This window comes from Eublepharis macularius, chromosome 12, assembly GCF_028583425.1.
Source record: "Eublepharis macularius isolate TG4126 chromosome 12, MPM_Emac_v1.0, whole genome shotgun sequence".
Lineage (NCBI taxonomy): Eukaryota > Metazoa > Chordata > Lepidosauria > Squamata > Eublepharidae > Eublepharis > Eublepharis macularius.
Window position 1 is genome coordinate 39,956,367 of NC_072801.1, and position 20,977 is coordinate 39,977,343.

General features: G+C 47.3%; 2 protein-coding genes across 3 annotated transcripts in view; one reads left to right on the plus strand and one right to left on the minus strand.

Moving 5' to 3' along the window:
• Nucleotides 1-5,441, plus strand: part of CRHR1 (corticotropin releasing hormone receptor 1) — a 65,265-nt gene extending 59,824 nt beyond the window's left edge. Inside the window, exons 11-13 of the mRNA XM_054993701.1 lie at nucleotides 1,285-1,420; nucleotides 3,317-3,358; nucleotides 5,301-5,441. Coding sequence (XP_054849676.1) covers nucleotides 1,285-1,420; nucleotides 3,317-3,358; nucleotides 5,301-5,441 — 319 coding nt within the window. The remainder of the gene's footprint in view (nucleotides 1-1,284; nucleotides 1,421-3,316; nucleotides 3,359-5,300) is intronic.
• A 2,968-nt stretch (nucleotides 5,442-8,409) lies between these two features.
• On the minus strand, nucleotides 8,410-19,222 carry LOC129340718 (zinc finger protein 260-like). Of its 2 annotated transcripts, none has more exons than XM_054995669.1 (5): nucleotides 19,088-19,222; nucleotides 17,478-17,588; nucleotides 14,025-14,099; nucleotides 12,812-13,054; nucleotides 8,410-11,341 (listed from the first exon to the last, which is right to left on the minus strand). In XM_054995669.1, exons 2-5 carry the CDS (start codon nucleotides 17,509-17,511, stop codon nucleotides 9,825-9,827), a joined length of 1,869 nt encoding a protein of 622 aa, XP_054851644.1. In that variant the 5' UTR covers nucleotides 17,512-17,588; nucleotides 19,088-19,222; the 3' UTR covers nucleotides 8,410-9,824. The 2 variants fall into 2 exon arrangements, with proteins under 2 accessions (XP_054851644.1, XP_054851643.1); XM_054995668.1 differs by having other exon boundaries at nucleotides 8,410-11,344.
• Between the last annotated feature and the right edge of the window lie 1,755 nt (nucleotides 19,223-20,977).

Genomic DNA, 20,977 nt, shown 5'->3' on the forward strand with positions numbered 1-20,977 from the left:
TTCTAACCACTACACCACACTGGCTCTAGTGGGGCTGAGCCAGAAGACAGATTCTGATCTGAACAGGGACTGACCCTGTCACATAAACACAAAGAGCCTTTGAAAGTGTACAGACTTCTGTTCTCAATTAGCCCCAGTGAGTCTGCAAATTGGTGCTTCTGTGGTTACAAAAATGGAAGGCTAGGTGGGCATCTATTGTCATTGTATGGGGTAGTTGGTTGGGGTGGTGTGGAACAACCATGAGAAAGCAGCCATAGGTAGGGGTGCAATAATTGCATATTTTCTAAGCCTATCAGAAACCAACCCTGATCTTAAGAAGCTCTGCCCTCCCCCATCCCCGTAATTCTAGAGAGATGGAGGTTGTCTTTAGTTTCAGTTCAGACCAGATCTACACATGCAGCAGAATGAGGTGGCAGAGCCCTTAACTGATTGAACAGACTGTACTGCTTCAGACTACACGTGTGTGTGTGTGTGTGTGTGTGTGTGTGTGTGTGTGTGTGAGAGAGAGAGAGAGAGAGAGAGAGAGAGAGAGACCATTGTTCATGTTCCCCTATATAAAAAAATGAGCCCACCAGAGTGTAGTCTTAGCCATCCTTCACCTGTGAAACTTTCTTTTAGATATACAGAAAACATTCAAGAATTGATGACCTTCCTGCAGTCTAAAGTGGTACAGCCCATTCTATCACTCTTAGGGGTCCACCATGCAATCCTACTTTGGCCGTTTTCACACTGCTTACTAGCCACGGAACATTGTGCCAAGCTCCTGGAACGGCAGCGTCTTCCTGGTGCAATTTCGCGTGAGAACGGCATTCCAGGAGCTTGGCGCGATGTTCCGTGGCTGGTAAGCAGTGTGAAAACCGCCTTTGTTTTCACACTGCTTACTGGATTGAGATCCAATCTCAATCCTTACAAAAGGGCAGTTTGTTGTGGAGGGGCCATGACTCAGTGGTTGAACATCTGCTTGGCATGCAGAAGGTCCCAAGTTCAATCCTTGGCAACCCCATTAAAAGAGACAGATAGGAGCTCATGTGAAGGATCTCTCCTTCAGGGCCTAGAGAGCTGCTGCCAGTCAGAGGAGGCAACACTTTCCTTGATAGACCAACAGTTTAACTTAGTAGAAGACCGCGTCCTGTATGCCTTAGCTTAGGGGAGGGATTGTAGCTTAGACAGATCATCGAGATAGCTCATCGGCTTTAAATGCAGGGGAAAGCAGGGGCATTGGACTGTTTTGGAAAACTGCTGGATTAGGCTGGGTGGTAACATCAGTGTCCCTCCTTTCTTCAGAAAAGCTGTGAAGGCCACTCTTGTGCTTCTTCCATTACTGGGCATTACTTACATGCTTTTCTTTGTCAACCCTGGAGAAGATGAAGTATCCCGGATTGTCTTCATCTACTTCAACTCTCTCTTGGAATCCTTCCAGGTACGGAAACCTTCCCAGAACCAGAGTTGAAATGATGGGGACGGGATTTGCATGCAGAACCTTCTCAATTTGAAATTGCTTGTAATGTTGATATATTGTAAGTTTGAACCTCTCCCAAACCTATTGAGGTGGGCGGGTGAGGGGAATATTAAGACATAGAGAAGGTTGTAGATTTGGTACATACTGTGTTAAATTCATTAGAAAGTCCAAGTTATCCTCACAGGGCACATTTCAAATGCCACATTTTAAGCTTATTTTTTTTAAAAAAAAAATGTTTTTGGATGTGTGCAAACCTTTCTCTGGGCTCTGTAGAATCCATTCCCCATCCACACCCTTATCTCAAGTAATTTTCTCACCTATTCATGGTGTCACTGCAAGTGCCCCCTACAAAAAAGAGCCTTCTAGTTTTCCCAGTTAATGGGCTTGAGCAGCTCTTCCTAGATCTCACACCTAGAACATTTTTATTATGAGGACTTCCGGTTTGGGATTCATGAAGGTCTAACGCAGCTCAGGGAGCTGAGCTGTCCGTGCCGCTGTTTGTAGGGGCTGGAGGGGCGCAAACTGCCCATAGCCCCCTGTTCTCAGGCGGAGAACAGGCAAGTACGCTCAAGAACCTGAGGGCGTGTTGATCTCGGGTGTGAGGGGGGTTCTACACAACGAGCCCCCGTCCACCCTTGAGGTCCCACCCGAAGAAAGGTAGCCAAGATCTCTGCAGCGGCTCTGGAGTCAATTTTTGGCATAAGACCTACATGCCCAAGCTTCAGCAAACCAAGAAGGGAACCTGAATCGATTGGATAATCGAAGCAGCGACTACAACCCAAGAGAAACATTTAAGAAGGTAAAGATTGCTATCTCTCAATACGGGACAAATTACAATAAGAAATAAAGTGACAAAGAGAATTAGAAAACTGCGAGAGACTTGATATATAACTGAGAAAACTCCGGCAAATAAATTTTTAAAAAGTGACATTGTAAAGAGAAGTTAGCGCGGAAAAACGATTATTGTTTACATACCTGCGGCTAGGAAGAGATAGCGGACTGTGAGAAAGTTTTCCAGAATTTTTGCTATTTTGGTGCCCCCCCGGTTTGCACAGTTCCAGGTAGGAAAGCAAAAGAAAGTGACTCAGACGATAATTCAATTAATAATGTCATCTTCCTACCAAAAGAGTGAACAGATATTCCTACCAGAGCATTGTCACCACAGGCATTCCTATGCACAGTGTGTGGGGGGGCAGGGTGAGTGTTCAAGGTATGTCAAGGTTTTGCTCCTCTCATCCACATATTTACTTATATTTAAGAACAGACCTCCCCCATTCCTGTCTTTATGGTCTCAGGAAAGGAGGAGAAACTCTTGTGTGAATGTTGCCTCTATGCCCGCTCTGAAGTGAGAATTTGGATTTCCTATACTACAAGGAAGATTTCTCTTATCTGTCTTAAATTTAGCAAGCCAGATCCCTTGGGTGGAGTAGGACATTCCCTGAGAATTTTTCCTCCCAATTGGTTGGGAGGAAAAAAAATTACAGGTGAAAGTGTTCCTCTTTGAAATGAATGAAAATAAAACCAAATATAATATGAATAAGTGTAATAGTAATAATAACAAAAAAAATTATACCTCTAAAATTAGCTGAAATAAAATGAGTAAATTTCTATATACATCCCAACAAAATATTAAAGTGTGCTTTTGAGCATATGCAGAGTGTATCACATTTCCTCACTGTGTTAAACAGTTTAGCTCCCACATGTCTCGGATTATGGGGTGCAGACTTGACAAGATCAAAGGGCTGCTTTAGGAATATACCACTGGGTATGCCCCATAGTAAACAAGGGGCTAAAAAGCTATGTGTACTTTCTCCCAGGACTTGACTGACTCTGGATTCTTCTTTGTTTCCTCCTCAGGGCTTTTTTGTCTCTGTCTTCTATTGTTTCCTGAACAGTGAGGTGAGCTGTGGGAGGGGGGCACTGATGGAGACCTTCTGGGTTGCACAGCAGGTAGCTGGTAGGTGGGCCCGTGAAGAAACAGACCAGTCATCAGGCCAGGGAGGGATGTGGGTGGAGGGAGGCAGTTATGGGCAAGAGGGTGTAGAACTCTGAAGCTTACAGAATTGAGGCATCTGCTGGGAAGGCAGAACCAGTTTCAAAATGTGGGTGAAGCTTGCAATTTGGAACACAGATGTTAGGATTTAATATGTTATTTTTTATTCTGAGGGATGCTTTTAAAAGAACTAAATCTTAATGCTCATAAAGAACATAGAAATGTACATTGGTTTTGACTCACGCTGTTCAAATAGCTGAGGAGCAAGTCAAGCGAAGCAGCCCTTTGGCTGGGACCACACCATCAGTTGCCAACCTCCAGGTGGGTCTCGAGTTCTCCAGAATTAGAACTGATCTCCAGATTAAAGAAACGGAGGAAACGGCAGCTTTGGAGGGTGAAGTCTATGGCATATCCCTGCTGAGCTCCCTTGCCTGCCCAACTCCATCCTCCCACAAATCTCCAGGAATTTCCCAAGGTTAAGGCAGGCAACGTTAAGTAACAGTGATGGATATAGGTTTGCCAGGTCCAAGTTGGCTGGTTTAGGCAAACTCATTGCCTCTTCCTGCACTGCTGCCCGTCGGATCTGAGCCAAGAGTCCCCTGTCATGCAGCCAGTCCTCTTGAAGCCCAGCTTGGCTTGCTCCAGGTCACCAGCAGCTAGGGTTGCCAACTTGGGTTTGGGAAATTCCTGGATATTTGGGAGTAGAGCTGGGAGAGGGCAGGGTTTTGGGAAAGGAGGGAGGGAATTTCAGCAGGGTATAATGCCAGTGAGTTCATCCTCCAGGGAAAGTGATCCCTGCAGTCTGGAGACCAGTCATAATTCTGGAAGTTTTCCAGGCCCCAGCTGGAGGTTGGCAACCCTACCAGCAGCCCTGCAGGTGTGCAATTCACCAGGAATTTTCTTTGTAAGGTCATTGGCCAGCATGCCTTCATTTAAACAATAAACCACCCCAATTGCACAGAAAGAGTAAGAGGTCCTCTTTGAAAAACATAAGCATTGCATGGATGAGGGGAATGAGAGGGGCTCTCTGCATTCCTTACCCACACAACCCTCCCTCTTCCTGTCTTTTTACATAATTACAGTCGTGGTTCTTGATTTTATTTTACTGCATTTATACCTAGCCTTTCTACTTAGCGGGTACTCAGAGCAACTTATATCCTTCTCCTCACCTCCATTTTCTCCTCACATCAGCCTTTTTAGGCTAGGAGTGTACAACTGGTCCAAGATCGCTCACCAAGCTTCCATAGCAGAACGCTGCAGATTTGGAACTAAGATCCCCAAATCCTAGTCTGACACTCTAACCACGTACCACATTGGCTGTCTGTTCAGTGTTTAAATGTACAAAACTGTCACAGTCACATCTGGCCTTGACCTGTGGATATATAGAGAGAATTTAAGTGGTTTAACAATCATTCCTTTCCACAAGGACCTCTGGGACTATCCAGGGAGGCTAAGAATCTTCTCTAACAGAAGGTCCTTAGTGCCTTGCCAAACTACAACTTCTAGGAGTCTTTGGGAGAAGCCATGACAGTTAAGTCAGCTGTGAAACTGGTACATGTAGCACAGAGCTGCTGTAGCACAGTGGTTAAGTGGTTTGGCTGCAAATCAGCACTTTACTGGTTCGAATCCCACTACTGCCATGGCCTCAATAGGTGGTCTTGGGTAAGCCACTCCTCTCAGCCCCAGCTCCCCAGCTGTATTGGGATAACAACAACAGTAACTTGTTTACCACTCTGGGTGAGGCACTAATCTGTCTAGAAGAGCAGTATATAAGCGTGGTTATTATTATGTAGACGGCTGTACAGCAAATTACTCTTTTGTTTTTTGTGACGTGACGTGTCTTCTCAGGTCCGCTCTGCGGTACGGAAGAGATGGCACCGGTGGCAGGACAAGCACTCCATCCGGGCCCGGGTGGCAAGAGCCATGTCCATCCCCACGTCTCCAACACGCGTCAGCTTCCACAGCATCAAGCAGTCAACGGCACTCTGAGGCTGTTCCTGAATCGTCATGGCAGTTGCGGGAACTGGGGCCGGCATACCAGGACTTTTGTTCTCCCAGAGTTGTGCGTCAAGCAAGTCCCCAGAAAATGTTGGCTGCCTTCTGTCTGAGAAGCCGTATGCATTGGAAGTAAGCATTTCCCCTAGTTGGAACTGCAGTCTTAGCAAAACTCAATAGCTCTGAAACAATGGGAGGTTCAAGGCCTACAATATTCCAGTCTCGACTGGGAGACGCTTTTCCGGCAAAGGTGTGGCCTCGTGCATTTGTTCCATCTGGAGCTCTTTGATCCGTTTTGCGTGCAGAATTGAAAGGGGTTTATCAAAATCACGAGTGATGTGGAAAGAGCAGAAGGGGACAGACGATTCACTCTCTCCCGGCATACAGAAACTCTGGGGGCGTTCTCATCATCCACTGGAGTTTGATAGGCAGCCCAAGGCAAAGGAAAGGATTCTGCAGCAGGATTGATCTTGAGAACTTCTTGTCCACAGGATGCTGAAGTGAACATTAGCATAAACAGCTTCCTTAAGGGATTCTGTGAGCTTCTGATGGCTGCTTATCAGTGGCTGATATCCCTGATAGAAAAGCACAAACTCCACATTTAGTGGTCTCTGACTTACCCGATCATGGGGATTTACAAGAGTAGTTGGACACCACCATCAGGACCTGCTTGTGAACTTTTTTCTTCTGGAGACGTCTCTTGCTTCACAGTTCAGCTAGGTCCAGCAGTACCATTCCAGTGGTCTTCCTCATACACTTCTTCAGCAGGAGCAAACCAGGAGCTGTGGCCTGGTGGACTCTTAGCAAGCAGACCAGTCCATCATCTGGGAGGTCCATTCCAAAGCTGTAGGGCCAAACTACAGAAAAGACACTCCTGCCATCATCTTCCCTTACCCTGGAAACTCCCTCTGAGCCCCCAAAGTGGAGTGGGAGGTTGATGGATCTGTTTTGGTTATCTCTTAATAAAGAACAACACTGTCCCCAGCGCAAGGGCAATGTGCCTTTCTATTCTGCAAGGATTCATCCAATTTTGGTACTTCCCCACTGAGGAATATAATCAGGGTTGCATGTATTCTGTTAACAGCCCTCCACAAGGTTATAAAATCTCACTGGCCACAATATTTAACTTCCTGAGACAGTGGCTCATTTGTTTTTTTAAGGAAGTTTCTAGTTCATATACATGCAATGATAGATTTGAAAATGTGTGGCCAATGCTTGGTTAAATCTCAGAATTTAAGGGGTGGTGGAGTGACGGTTTCATGTGGTCAGGAGGTTCTTCATTGATCTTTGCCTGTCCCCACAAGAAGCCAAGTTGCATCGTTTATACAGGCCACACAGCATTCAAGACTTCAGCATGCTGCAAAATGGAAGTAGCCTTGGTACCCAGCCAGTGCATTGAACACAACATATCTTGCATTAGTTGTCAGACTAAGAAACCTAAAAAAGAGTAACAGAACCACTTGCATTTTTGTTGATACTGGAACACACTTTCTTCAGAGCCCAGAATTTGTTTGGTAAGGATATTTCACGTGTCCAGATGTATTCTTTGGAGAATGAATTACCTGGGATGATTTTTTCAGCATGTCTGGGCACATGGAGAGTATCCTTTTCAATGGGCCATTTCAGCTAGCCTCTAGGAAAGGAATCTGTCTTATAAAAACTTGGGATGTGGGCAAAGGAAGCCTCAGAAACAGATCCTGGGGAATTACAGGCAGAGAAATTCCATGCCTCTGTCTTAACTCTTCTAGATGGGTGGCAGCAGTACTGGCACCACACCCATCTACTCCTACAAATTAATTTAAAGCTGGCTTCCACAACCTATGATGCTCCAAGATAATAGTGATGCAGCCCACCAGCAGATCAGTAAACCACCTTATTTGTCTCCCTGCCTGGAAGAGCAAATATGGGCGTGGCAGGGGGGGTGTCCAGCAGACCACAGCACATGGCTGATGGGCTGGATTTAGCTGGGTAGGTCTCAAGTGATGCAGCTTGGAATATTTCAGACCATCTGCATGCAGTTCCAGTACTGCCCAACTGAATTCAAAACTCCTTCTAGTAATCTCTGGTTCCAGTATTCTTGCGGAAATGTGTTGATGTTACTCAGGACCAAGTTGGGAGAAAGCAACTGGTGGAAATGCACACACCCAAGCCCTCCGCATGCACGTGCACACATAACGCTCACTCACTCACACACACACAGTGTTTTAACTGCTCAATCTCTCCATCTGCTATTACTAACATCTGAATGGTGCTCCTTCACCAAACCCTCAGCAAAGGTCAGGATATCACTTTCTTACTATTTTAAAAGCCCTGCACCACCCCCAACGCCCCCATTCTAGATATGATCTCAGTGGTCACTGGGAGACATTCCCTGTTTTCCACATGCTTGCAGATCATTTAGAGGAAAGGCGTGAGATCCGTCTTAGAAAGGCTTTTGCATAAACAGGCTGACCTCTTGTCTAGTACAAATGTGTTTTCAGCATGTTTCCATCCTTTGTCAACCTTTTTTTCTTCCTCACAACACAAGTACTCAAGGACACTTCAGTGCAACTCTTTTGCCAACACATTTTAGAAATGCATCTGGGCCAGAAAATGGCTGAAGATGTCCACCGGAAAGGTCAGCTGTTACTATACCAGGCACTGTAGTGAAAAATGGCACTGATTCAAAATGGGACGATTGTGTGATGTTCAAAAAAGTGTCAAGGAAAGCTTTGCATCCAGCAAATGTGGTTTTTTTGGGAGGGGGGGAATCTTTTCTTCCTCAAACCCGGAATGTTTGCATTCATTTAAACTGCAACCTTTGAGATGTAAAATATTTTCTTGCAGGGGAAGGGGGTTGCACATTTTTCAAACTGCATTTACAATTTTGGATTCCCATCCCACCCCACCATGTCGGTGGAAGAAATGCCATGCTAAGATTTGGTAAAACAAAATTCTACTATATTTAGTCCTAAACCAGATATCATTTACCCCTCCCCATTCTAGAGTCCAGTCCAGGCTAAGCCACAGACCTTTGTGGCCCACCCACCCCCTTGATCCCCCCTAGCAATAAAGCACCAGTCCAAAAGGTACCAGGAATGTACAAACAACTGGAGAAATAACATGGCTCTGGTGAACAGCCGTAGAACCGGGCACAGCTTTGGCGTGTGGGTAGAGGCCAAGGGCTCAGAAGCATCATCTCTGCTCCTCTCAACACACTTAAAACTTTAAGTGGCTGCTGAAACTGGACTCCATCCCGCTTCCACCCACACTGTTCCAGTCCACAGTTCCCATCAGAGCAGGTGCCACTTGCTTCTCCTCCTCTTCCAATCTGCTTCCTCGGGAGCGGCGGTGAAGAAAGTCACGATGACCCCTCCTGAAAGCGCTGGCTGCCATCCCAAATTCAGCAAGCAGCAGCAGCAGTTTCAGCCCGACACCAACCCGCTGCCCCATCCTCTGCAGCTGAACTTCTGTGAAAGGATGAGCAAGTGTCCTCCTTTCTTCCGACTTGATTCTATGTCTGCCAGCGCTTGGCTCTCGGAGCAATCTTGTCTAGCAACAGAAGCTTAAACCCTGTCGGATCCCAAAACACACACACAACCCACTCTCAATTTATGCAACGGCTAGTGTGTCATTTTTGCTCCCAGAAGTGGATCTGTAGCACCTTAGTGAAGCCTGGTGAAACTTCTCTTGCACAAAAGGAAACAATGGCAGTCTGATCAAAGGGAAATGTTTCGTTGAGAAACCTCGGTAGGAATATTGTTGGGGGAGGCAGGGAGCACTCATGTTTATGAAAGGTGGGGGAAAGAGAAGTGAGCCAACGGTAAGTGGTGGCGTGGTGGTCGGTGGCAAGGGTACAGGGGGTGTGAGTGGGTAGGTCTGGGGCTAGGAAATGTGTGCCTGTGATCACACTGTGGTTCACAAACCATTATGCTTACTTGTACCTCTTAGAGGCAGTCAGCCTGGAGTGTTTCCTCCCCCCCGCCTTCCCCACTGTGCTTCTGCAGAAAAGCAGATTAACTGTTCCCTAGTCCCAGGCTTAATAACATGTCCAGCTTGTTCACACTGGTTGATGTTCAAGAGCTCAATCATGACTCCGAAAATATTGCTAATGTCCCACGCAGGGACTGGGGCTGCCTGCCTACACCCCGCTCCATCCGTACACCAGATGCTCTAAGCAAGGCTGGCAGGAGGCCACACGAAGAAGCAAAGCTGCCAGGCTACCCGGCAAACAACATTTGGGGTCCAAAATGTAAACTGCTCCCACGCCCCAGCAGAACCCCCCCACTGCCATCTGCACAGGGCTAGACCCCCACCCACAAAACAGGTCTCGCGAGGGCTGCCCACAGGTCACGATAGACTGATGAAGGGCAGGGGTGCAGGGGAGCTCCCAAATGATCAGAGAGGGCTGGAGCAGAAAGAGAGGCGGGCAGAGGAGGATACGGCCCAGGGCAGGCCCAGTGAGGCAGCACCCGTTGCACCTCGGGCTGCTGAGAATGCCGAGGGCCCAGCCGCTGGAGGGCATGGTGTGTTGGTGTGGGGCCGTGACTCAAGGGCATCGGGCACCCCTCCCCGTTCGTGCTCAAGAAGGGATATGGTGTCCATGGCAGAGGTGGTGAGCAGTCGGGCACTCTGGTGTCGAGAGGCAGTGGCTGTGGCAGGCACCCCACCGTGGGTGCGCTGGTGGCGCTTGAGATGAGCTCGGCGAGCAAAGCGCTTTCCGCAGGCTGTGCAGGGATAGGGGCGCTCCCCAGTGTGAGCGCGCTGGTGGATGAGGAGCTCGGAACGCTGCAGGAAGCGTTTGGCGCACACAGAGCAGGCGTGGGGGCGCTCACCACGATGCATGCGGCGATGCTTGCTGAGGTTGGAACTGACGCTGAAGCGACGGCCGCACTCTGTGCAGACATAGGGCTGCTCCCCGGAATGCGAGCGCACGTGGATGGTGAGGTCAGAGCGCTGCAGGAAGCGCTTCCCACACTCTCCGCAGCCATACGGGCGCTCCCCTGAATGCAGCCGCCGGTGCTTGCTGAGTGCCGAGCGCTGCGTGAACCGCCTCCCACATTCCCCACAGGAGTAGGGTCGGTCGGGTTCTGGGGGCGGGGATGGAGGTGGAGGAGGTGTTGCCAGGCCCCCACCACACTCCACACAGCGCCGTGAGCGCCGGTGGCGCTCTAGGTGGCAACCCCAGCGGAATCGCCGCCCACAGTCACGGCACTGGTGAGGCTTTTCTGCCGCATGGCGCTGCTGATGCCTTTCCAAGTTGGCAAGGATTCGGAATCGCTTCCCGCACTCCTCGCAGGCATGGGGTTTTCGAGGTGGGGCTGCAGCAGAGTTCACAGGCAAGGGCTGGGTGGAGGTCAGTGGCTCTATGGAGTTTAGTGGCAGGAGTGCAGAAGACGTCGAGGCAGGGTCTGGTAGAAGAGCCATGGCAGAGTTTAGAGGGGAATCAGATCTTGCCGTTGGGGCTACCATGGATCTCCTGCATGGCCCACAGCGGTGGGGTTTCTCTCCTGCTGGTGGGCGCCGGCGTCTCTGGGCATAACGTGGTTTCTGCCATCCAGACAAGAACTGGGCTCTTTCCCCAAATGGTGGCCAGACTCTCCCACCATCAATGGTGTCCCGACTCATGTTGCTGAACAGATTGCGACTGATGCTCTCCCTCGACTCAGAGCCTGTCCCCCACCTTGTCACTAAAGAGCTCTGCTGATGGGAAAGACTGTTCTTACACTCTTTGGCGTCCCCATGACCAGTCTTCCCTGAAATTGGTTGCTTTTGCCCAGCCACCTGTCCTGAATACAAAAGAGGGGACATTTGCAGTTCATTCTCAGGTGGCTTCCTGGCCAGGACTGCAGATCCTTCAAATGTTCTACCACGAAGCTCCTGTGGGGCCTCCAAACTGTTCTGCCTGCCATCACCTGCTGAAAGAAAGGAGGATAAATCTTTGCACTTTGGGAATAAAGCACAGAAATGTATACAAGATGTAACTGGGCCACCACACACCCTTTGTTGTTACGGAGGAAGGTTTGGTCAGTCTTACAAATCACAAGAAGAGTTAAGAGTTTAGTAGTGCAGCAAATGCATGTTAAAGGGCCGGGTTCAATCCTCTTCTGTGTAGTTAAAACCTCTGGCTGCTGCCAGATGGGAAAGATGAATCTATGACTTGACTAGGTATAACTTAATAAAGAAGGCAGCAGGTTCCTGATACGTTGGGTCCTTTAGGTCTTTGTAGGACACTTAGAAATGCACTCAGCATTATCTGAAGCGTTTGTTCAACAGTTTAAACTGGTACAGACGACCTTCCCACATGTTGGCTCACAGCGCAGGGACAAAGAACGAGCATGAGTGCACTGGCTCTGCCTCTACACGGTCGCATACTGAGTGCAACCATGTGAAAGAAGTGGCTGTATGCATAGCCGCTTGCTGTGAGTGGAGACATGCAAACATCGCCAGTCACAGGGAGGCTGTGGGTGTGTGGAGGCACTTCCTCTGCATGGTCACTCTCTGTAGACAACCAGGCGATCGTGCAGAAGCAAGACCAGTGTGCTTGTGCTGTTCTCCCTTCCTGCGCCATGAATCAACACATAAGGAGGTCGTCTGTACCAGGCACATACCATCTAGATGCCTGGAACTCCAACAATCAAGTCAAAGAAGGAAACATAAAAGACTAGTGGTAATTTTGTTCTGGATTCTGCTTGGACTTTGCTTTAAAAAAATCCAAATTCTGTTCAAAAGTAAACCAATTCTATTACTTGAACAAATACTGGCATTCCGGTCAATCTGAGTACATCTGCTTGCTTTTGCATTATTTACTTTATTTCTGAGGAAGGAGGCGTTATGCAGCAAAGGAAGAGGAGGCAGGGGGCTGACAGAAAAAAGGGGCTAGGGAGAATCATACGTCACTCTGTAGGATGGGACTGAGCTGTTAGTGGAAAGGCAGAGTGATACAGTGTTAAGAGTGTCGGGCTCAGATACGGGAGACCATGATTCGAATTTCCAGTCAACCATGGAAGCTTCCTGGGAGACCTTGGTCCAGTCACCCAGCCTCACCTACCTCACAGGGTTGTTATGAGGATGAAATGGAGGAAAGAAGAATGTTGTAAACCATTTTGGATCCTAACTGGGGATAAAAGTGGGATATAAATGAATAAAGGCTTGGAAAAATAGGCATGGGGACTGTAGGCCTGGGAGGACAAGGATATTGGTGTGGCAGGGGCAGCAGAGAGAGGGTGGCTCACCATGCCACATAACGATTTGAAATCAATAGACAAACTCAGACTGCAAGTCTTAAATGTTAATTGTTTTGTTAAATGTTCAAGCAGTGCCACCCCCTGCCTTTTCTGCTGCCCCGGCCAGGTGCCCTCATCCCTGGGGTGATGCTTTTTTACCTCCATGCCGGGGACTTCTTGCCACTCTCTTTCGCCGCCTGACTCTGCCCTGCTGCTCCTGTTCTTTCACCAGCTCTCTCAGCATCTTCTCCACCTGTGCCTTGCCCACGGTCTGCAGGATCACCCCAAGCTGCCTCCGGAAGTCTGGAAGAATCCCCTCTTCGCTTGAGGCAGCAGTAGTGGCCGCTGCTGCTTGGCCTTGCACAGGTGCCAGCTGCCCTTGCTCTGGCTCCATTTCTAGCCCTGTAAAGAAAGCCCAAAAAACCCAAAAGGGACAACAGGAACACCAGATTCTGCCCCTAGCCTGGAGACCCTGATGGGCAGCCCAGCGAGCCTGTCTCCCTACTCGCTTCAGGAGCTAAGCCTGTGAAATCCTACAATGAAGCAGGCTGGATTTTGCCATCAGATTAGGAAAGATGGCTCTAGCTGCTTGTTCTCAAGGGTTCTTTGTTGTTTGTTTCTATTTCCGAAGTTAAAAGTAAAAAAGGATTTAGAGATAGGCTTGAGCAAGAAGACCTGTGCTACCAGGGCTACTGATCAGAAGAGAGAACTGCAAGCAAGCAACCCCAAGGGATACCAACATTAGAGACCCAGATCCTTCAGCTCCTGGAAAGCAGGTGAGCCCAGAGAGCCAATCCCGTTTCACTGCTGGCTAGAAACCTCCATGGCTGGTAGTAGCCTGGGTTAATTATTACTAAGGACAACTACAGGGCTGGTGGTCTTTCTGCAAACCTCCTCTCTCTCCACCCCTGGTATTTCTCACCTCTCTCGCTGGTGAATGAGGGCCATACTAGATATGACTGTGTCCTTGTGTTCACCACAAGGACGCTGCCACCATTTTAAAGTCATTTAAAAATGCTGCAAGGGCCCAAAACAGCTCCCCCTTGTGGCTATTTCAGCACTTGCAAAGGCATGGGAAGGGGGAACAAGAGCAGCACAGTGTGAGCCTGATCAGGATTGGGCCATTGCAGCATGCTTAAATGACTTTAAAATGGCTGCAGCGTCCTCGTGGCAGCCACAAGGTCATGTCCAGTTCAACCCTGAGCTCTCGCTCCATTTTCAATACAGGTTGGGAGGCAGAACCTTTTAACTGAAGGAGGAGCTTCCATCTAAATCGTTGGAGGTATGGGAAGAATGGGAACCTAGGCCCTCTGGCACATTTTCCACAGTGAGGGGAGGGGGGGCAAGCATTTCTTCTCTCCAAAGGACTTACCAGGAGCCAGGCCACGCCGCCCTCTGGTCTCTGTGAAGGCAGTGATGCGGGGCCAGCTGATGGCAATTTCTTCTGCTAAGAGCAGGAGGGCAGAAAACAGCTTGGTAAGACAAAGAAGATGTTCACAAAGGAGGTTATGTAACAGGGAGGCTGGAAAGGCAACTTTTAAATGGCCTTACAGGAAAAAAAATCTTACAAAAAGATGTACATAAACCATTTCCTCCTAGTGAAGAAGTAGCGGAGTCTACTTCATTGCGGGGAGAGGCAGGATATGAACACTTCCTGCTAACCCTTTTTTTCTACACCATTCTAGCACAGTATATTAAGATCCACTGGTACAGGTTAAAAACTTTAAAAGCCTGAGCCTAATTTAGGGTTAGGGTTAATTTAATCCCTAATTTAATCATTCCACCCTCTGCCCCAGCAATAGAAAGTTGTGGCTGTTCCAGCCAGGCCAGGCCAACCCTCCTAAGCTGCCTCTGCTTGCTAAGCTCATCCATATTTTATCTATTTACTTCATTTACTTCTTCCCAAAGCAGCTTACATCATTCTCCTCTCCTCCCTTTCATCCTCACAATGACCCTGAGAGGCTGAGAGTGCCTGTCTGGCCCAAGGACACCCAGCAAGCATCCACGGCAGCGGGAATTCGAATCTGGGTCTCCCAGAGAACCAACACTCTAACCACTATACCTCTGGGGAGTGTGAATGAACAGTGCGGAGATCTTTTTAAAAAAGTTTTTTTCCTGGCAGGCTTGAGCTGATAGTTGTCTCCCCTGTCACCTGGTCCTGGACTGGAAAATGAATCCAGCTTGGCACATCCAGGCTGGAAGGTTTAGATCCAATCCCAAGAACAAAGCAGTCCATTGAAGAGTCTAGCCTTGTTTCCATGAATGCATAGTAAAAACGTATATTTAAAATGTCACTCAATCAAACAATTTCAGAGATTTTTACAGAACCAAATGCCTCAAGCAAAATCAAATATTCTGAAATTCCACAAGTTGTCCTCCACTAAAACCAAGAAACAGGCCTTATTGGGGCGGGGGAGAGATGGGGAAGAGAGCTAGAATTGCTTCTAAATTACTCAGTCCCTTGTATAAAAAATGTTCTATGTTACCTTGGAGAAGCAGAACACTCAATATCAGAGGCAGAGATCATGAGGGTGATGGTGGGATATCAGGATAGTCTAGTATTACATCAAATGTTTTATGAGAAAGACATTCTCATGATTTGACAGGTGAAATATAACCTGAGGAACTGCGTGATGCATGACTGACATCGCTATTGTGGTCATGGGCGGGGGGACTTGTCAAAGTCCCTTGATCTGAAGAAAATTATATAGGCTGCTTTTCTGGTTCTCACATTAGGCATATCCAGCTTTATTAAGAATGTAAATACCTTGTTAACGTTTACCTCCATTCTACAAAGTGAAGGTACATGAAGTACACACAAAAAAAGTTGTTTCCCTAGTAATAACCATCTCCTTGCCTCCTGAAGCAAGTTTTTCTGAAGTTGGCCCTGTCCTCTACATTTTTGTGGTACAACAACTGGGGGAAAATCTGAACACAAACCCATCTCCTTTTGGACATAGGCCGTTTTCACACATCTTTAAAATAGTACAAGACTCACTGAATGCCGACGGCTTCGTAGTGCAATTTCTGACATCACCCGGATGCAGGCAGTTACAAGGGCACCATGAAAATGGCATCATGACAGGGCGACGTTGGAAATCGTGCAATGAAGCCACCAGCGTTCGGTGAGTCTTGCGCTATTTTAAAGACGTATGAAAATGACCAGAGTCAAAGTACAGAGCTATTTTTAGCTTTGTGGTATTAAAAAAACCATTCAGTGGATCAGTGGATCAGTTGTGTTCCAGAGGGAGATTCCTGGGGTTCCCCAGCGAAAAGATCAAGAAAGACAGTTGTCTTATCACTGGCAGGGATTACAGGGAGTGCTCTAGGCCAGCGGTTCTCACACTGTGAATTACGACACAGAAGAGTCTTGCAACTCTATCAGAGGTGAGTCGCGAGGCCAGGAGGGAAGAGGAGGAACAGGGAGACGAAGGTCTGGGAGGCTGAATGGCAAAGTTGCCTTTGCCTCTGTATCGTGTGTGAAATGGTCAAGAAATACACAGCCTCTTGCTCAGTAATGCTATATATTTATAAAAACTAAACATGCAAAATAAAGTATAAACTTGTTCTGTGTTAACTGGTGTGAGATTCCTGCATTTTATGCTGAGGAGGAGAAAAGCAGAATGGAGTTACTTTGCAAGTGGCCCCGGAAACAACAATAAGTTTGCAAATGGGTCCCACTTCAAAAACTTTTAAGAACCACTGTTTTAGGTAATGCATTCGTTCCATAAGACTAGCCGTCAAATGGATAGTGTGCTCCCCAGACCAGGTTCCAGAATCTTCTGGAGTACTCAGTGGACAATCCTCTGGATCTCCTCAGCAGACCAGTGCATGCAAAAAAAAAGTGTTTCCTGAAAGCAGAACACCTTTGAAAAGGATTGTTTTAGTGGATTATTGGAACTTTTTCTCATAGGTACATGAAGTTGCCGGTTGGTCTGTCAAAGCCAGTCTCATCTACTCTGGCTGGCAGCATCTTTCCAGGGTCTCAGGGAGAGGGATCTATCAGATCACCTACTCCTTGATCCTTTTAACTGGAGAAGCCAGAGATTGAATCTGAGGCCTTCCGTATGTGAGACAGATGCTCTGCCTCTGATCCCTTTCTCCCCAAACTAGTGGTGCACATTTTTAAAAAAATCTGCAAACTGTCCTGGTCCTCGCCACAAATTAAAATTCTGCAAGCCTGGTGAGGAAGGGAAGCTGTCTGGTACAAATGGAGAGGGCAGGAAGGTGGGCAGGTACGGGAAGCTGAAGGAGGCATGAGAAGTGGCAGGGAAGTTGTCTGCAGTAGCAACAAAGCAAGGGTCGTGGAGGGGGGCGGGAATGGGATTTTTGCACCCTGCCACTCTCAGCGGGTCTCCACTTGTTTCTTCTACTGAGCTTTCTTTTAAGCATCAACACTTGCCTCAAATTTTTAAGGTAGGGTAAAGTCGAAGCAACAAAAAGCTCTAGCCTTCTTCAGTACAATTCACCTGGACTGCACTGCAAAAGTGACCAGTCTGGGATTTCTCTGAGGCTCCTACTATGGGAGAGGCTTTGGGTATGTAAACTGAGCAACAGGCCCAATGCTTAAACTTGGTCTTCCCCTTTAGCTTCACCAGCCATGGGGGCAAAGCAGCCAGCTGAGCCAACAGTTCAGTCAGCAGCATGGATTAGCTATTTAAACATTTGTGGAGGGGGCACAGCGGCTTCTAAGTTTTGCATCTTATGTTCTGTGAGGCAAGCATCATCAACCACACCCCAGCACAGGACTTTTTTTACCACCTGCAGATGCAAATACTTGAGATCCAAGTTCTACTTTTAACGCACACGTTTTGCCATCCCTTACCCAGCGAGATCACGGTTTCGTAGCTCTCCTGCATGTCGACCCCCAGTGCCCCCTTTTAGTAGGAGCTCCCCAGTGTCTTCTCTCTTCCACAAGAGAGGCAGCTGTCAGCACCTAGATAAATGAATTAAAAGAAACGGAAGACCTGTTTGTGCAATGGAGTCTGTTTCTGTGGTGACACGGTGATCTTGGCTGTCCACTTGAAAACGAGGCAGAATGAAAAAGCAGAGCGTGAACACTGCGACCCGCCAGTAGGTTTTTAAACATGGTTTTAAACATGAACTAGTTTAAATCAATCGACAAGCTTTCAAGTAAAGCCAGCATATTAAACAACAATATTGTACTGCAGCATCATTTGGGAAGGGGGTGGGGGCAGGCATGCACTCACTGATTGTGCCCCCCACCTGGCAGGTTCGCCTACAGTTAGTGGACACATGCAGCATATGCACGGTTGCATACCTGCACTACAAAATCAAGTGTTTGCTACAAATGATTATAACCACACACCATTCTAAAAAACTGTAACAGAGAATCCACAAATTACTGTGAATATTAATCAACAAAAAAAGAAACACGTTGTAGAAAACTACCTGAGACTTTTTTTCATTTGGGGACTTTGTATGCTTTTTAGGTTTACATCTAAGATCGTTTTTAAGCACACCCCAAAAATGTGTAGGGTGAATATGACACGTTTTCTAATATTTGTTCACCGCACAATACTTGTCAGAGAGCTGAGAATTACAATTCCATTTTGAGCATACACTAGGTGGCAACTTGGGTTTGTTGCTGCGTAATGTGTGAACCAGCTCTTATTTGCAGTGTAATGTTCACTATAGTTTCTAATAATGATTATTTAGTCCAAGGTCCAAACTCCTCCCATCAGGACTGTCTTGGGGGGTTAAAAACACAGGCCTGTGGAAAAGATTACTATCCCCTGATAAAAATTCCACTCCAGGCACAAACAGATTTCTAAGAGTAGCAGAAAAGGCAACAGAATAACCATTTTATTATGGCCCAAATTCCTACGGATTACAACCCCTTTTCCCAGGTTCAGGGAAGCGTTAGAACCAGGCTAAAGTGAAAACGCCTCCTTCTGTACCTGCAGATCTTGACTCAGTATTTCGGAATGAAAACAAGTAACTGCCATATGGGAACTAGCCTGGTCTGTGTGCCTGTGTTTACGCACATCGAAGGATGTTTCCAACAAAGAAGCAGAAATCGGAAAAGGGAAGAAACTTCGTGGGAGAGGCTGACTGTTGGAATCTGAAGGGAGGGAGCAGGGGGTGGAAAGGTTACCAAAGACAATCGTAAGAACTGGACACCGCTTCTTCCCACCCCCTCCACACTGCACGCGCCCCCCCCCCCCCCGGCTACCAGTCTAGAACTAGGATCTGCGCGCTGTGCCGGTGGTCCCGGCGGGAAAGGATTGCACATTATCAGCCCCCCCCCCCGCCGGTTCTTGGGTCCATCCATGCCCTGCGCAGCTCCTTTTGTTTCCTCCTTGTGCATCGGACCTTGCAAAGGCAGCGTCTGGAAAGAATCGCAATGGCCGGGGCGCTCTTTACTCGTGCTCACCGCGCGCCCCAGCACCAATTTATTCCAAATCTGTTTACCTGCAGCTAGCCAGAGACTGCAGTGTGCGGCCTGGCCGGGAGTGGAGATGGCCGATTAGGGATGAATCCTCGCCCCCCTGCAGGGAGATGGGATGAAAGGGGAGTCGCGGGGGGAGGGGGGGAGTCGCAGCTGCAAGCTGCAAAACCCAGGAAGCTCAATTCCACATCCTGGCTAGAGAAAAGAATGAGAGAGAAAGACCTCTCTTCTCCTTCAGCAACAAAGCGGGCCCTCTTGTGGCCGATGGGCCGTTTTTGTCCACAAGGAACGCGGTGGCCGACTCCCTCCCCCCACTGGTCAATCTCTATTCTTTGCACATAGTGCCGAAAGAAGCGGCAGTGTTCTTGAACGAGAATGAACTATGTTGTTTGAGTTTTCCGGCCAGGGAGGCCGTCACTGCCGAATGCGCCTTTCGAAGAATTCCCTGCAAGTAGAAATCTAGTGCGGCAGGGAGCAAGCGACGCTAGAACCTTTTAAATCAGAGCATTTAATTTTTTTTATATGCACGCAAAAATGACGTGGTAGCTGTTAATCCTTTAACTGTTTGGAAAAAACACTTTACTGATATTGACCGCAATTAAAGTTTTTAAAAAACGCAGCATTTGACAAAAAGAACACAGTATTTGACAAGGCAAAGTTATATTAAGGAGCACTGTTTATACTCCAGAAGTACAAGGGTGGAAGGCTGCTGTAGCACAGTGGTTAAGTGGTTAGACTGTGAACCACTACTGACATGAGCTCCATAGGTGGCCATGGGTAAGCCACTCCTCTCGGCCCCAGCTCCCCAGCAGTATTGTGGGGGTAATAATACACTGACTTTGTTCACTGCTCTCTGAGCACGGCACTAATCTTTCTAGAAGAGCAGTTTATAAGTACGATGATGATGAAGAAAAAGCAGAATCTGGGTCCACAATGACTCCAATTTTAATTCTCAAACGACCGAAAGATAGGGAAAATGTTTCTAAAAACTTTTAATGGCTAATGTCTTAAATTACTGTATCAATGCAAGGGAACTGTTATACTGTTAAATTCTAACCAGTTTACCTTTGCTGGAGACAGCTAGTTCTGTCCTGTTTCTATATAAGGTATGACCGTATCTTTCAATTCACTGTAACAGAAAATAAAACAAAATCTTGCAAACATTAAAATAGCCATCTAATACCAAGTCTTTTTCAGATGTTTGGGAGATCCTTTATTATCGTATTAAACAACAAGCATCCCTTGTGGCTCTTCTGTGTCCGAAATATTGTACCATTTCTGCTCAACTTTAAAAAAAGAAATTCTAAATGCTGATCAGTGTGGCTCCCTTTATAAGCTACCGCACAACACAAAGGCCCCTTGTTTCCCCTCCTCCTCCCCAAAGTCTTGGGGCAGCACGGGTAGTTTCATTTCATTTGGATGAGAACACGAGAGATACGTGCTTTTTGTAATATCTGTTATGTATGTTACCATACAAATAGATCATAATGAAGACTCTATTCTACCTACTTTAAAAAGTTCCTAGAACTGCTTATCTTTTATCAGATTCCCAGAGAGCAACAACTTGAACTGCACCCCCCTACAAGTTTGATCTGCAGACTTCATTTCAAAAACTCCCAGCCATCTGTCTCGCTGTTTGTCTGTGACCAAATTAAAAATGCCACCTACTTTATCTGACTCAACCCTGCAGCTGAATTGTCCACCTAGAAAAAATATATGCAGTCATTTGCACTTACAGAGGAAACTAGCCTCAGCCATGAGCAAGCAAAATAAAACAGAGGGACGCGGCACCTTGAGGATTAACATCTTTTATTCTATCATGAGCTTTTGTGAGTCAGAGCTCACTTCTTCAGATCTGAGCTGCTTAACAAAGACTGGTCACCTAGCAGTCATATCTAAGTACAATGGGAAAG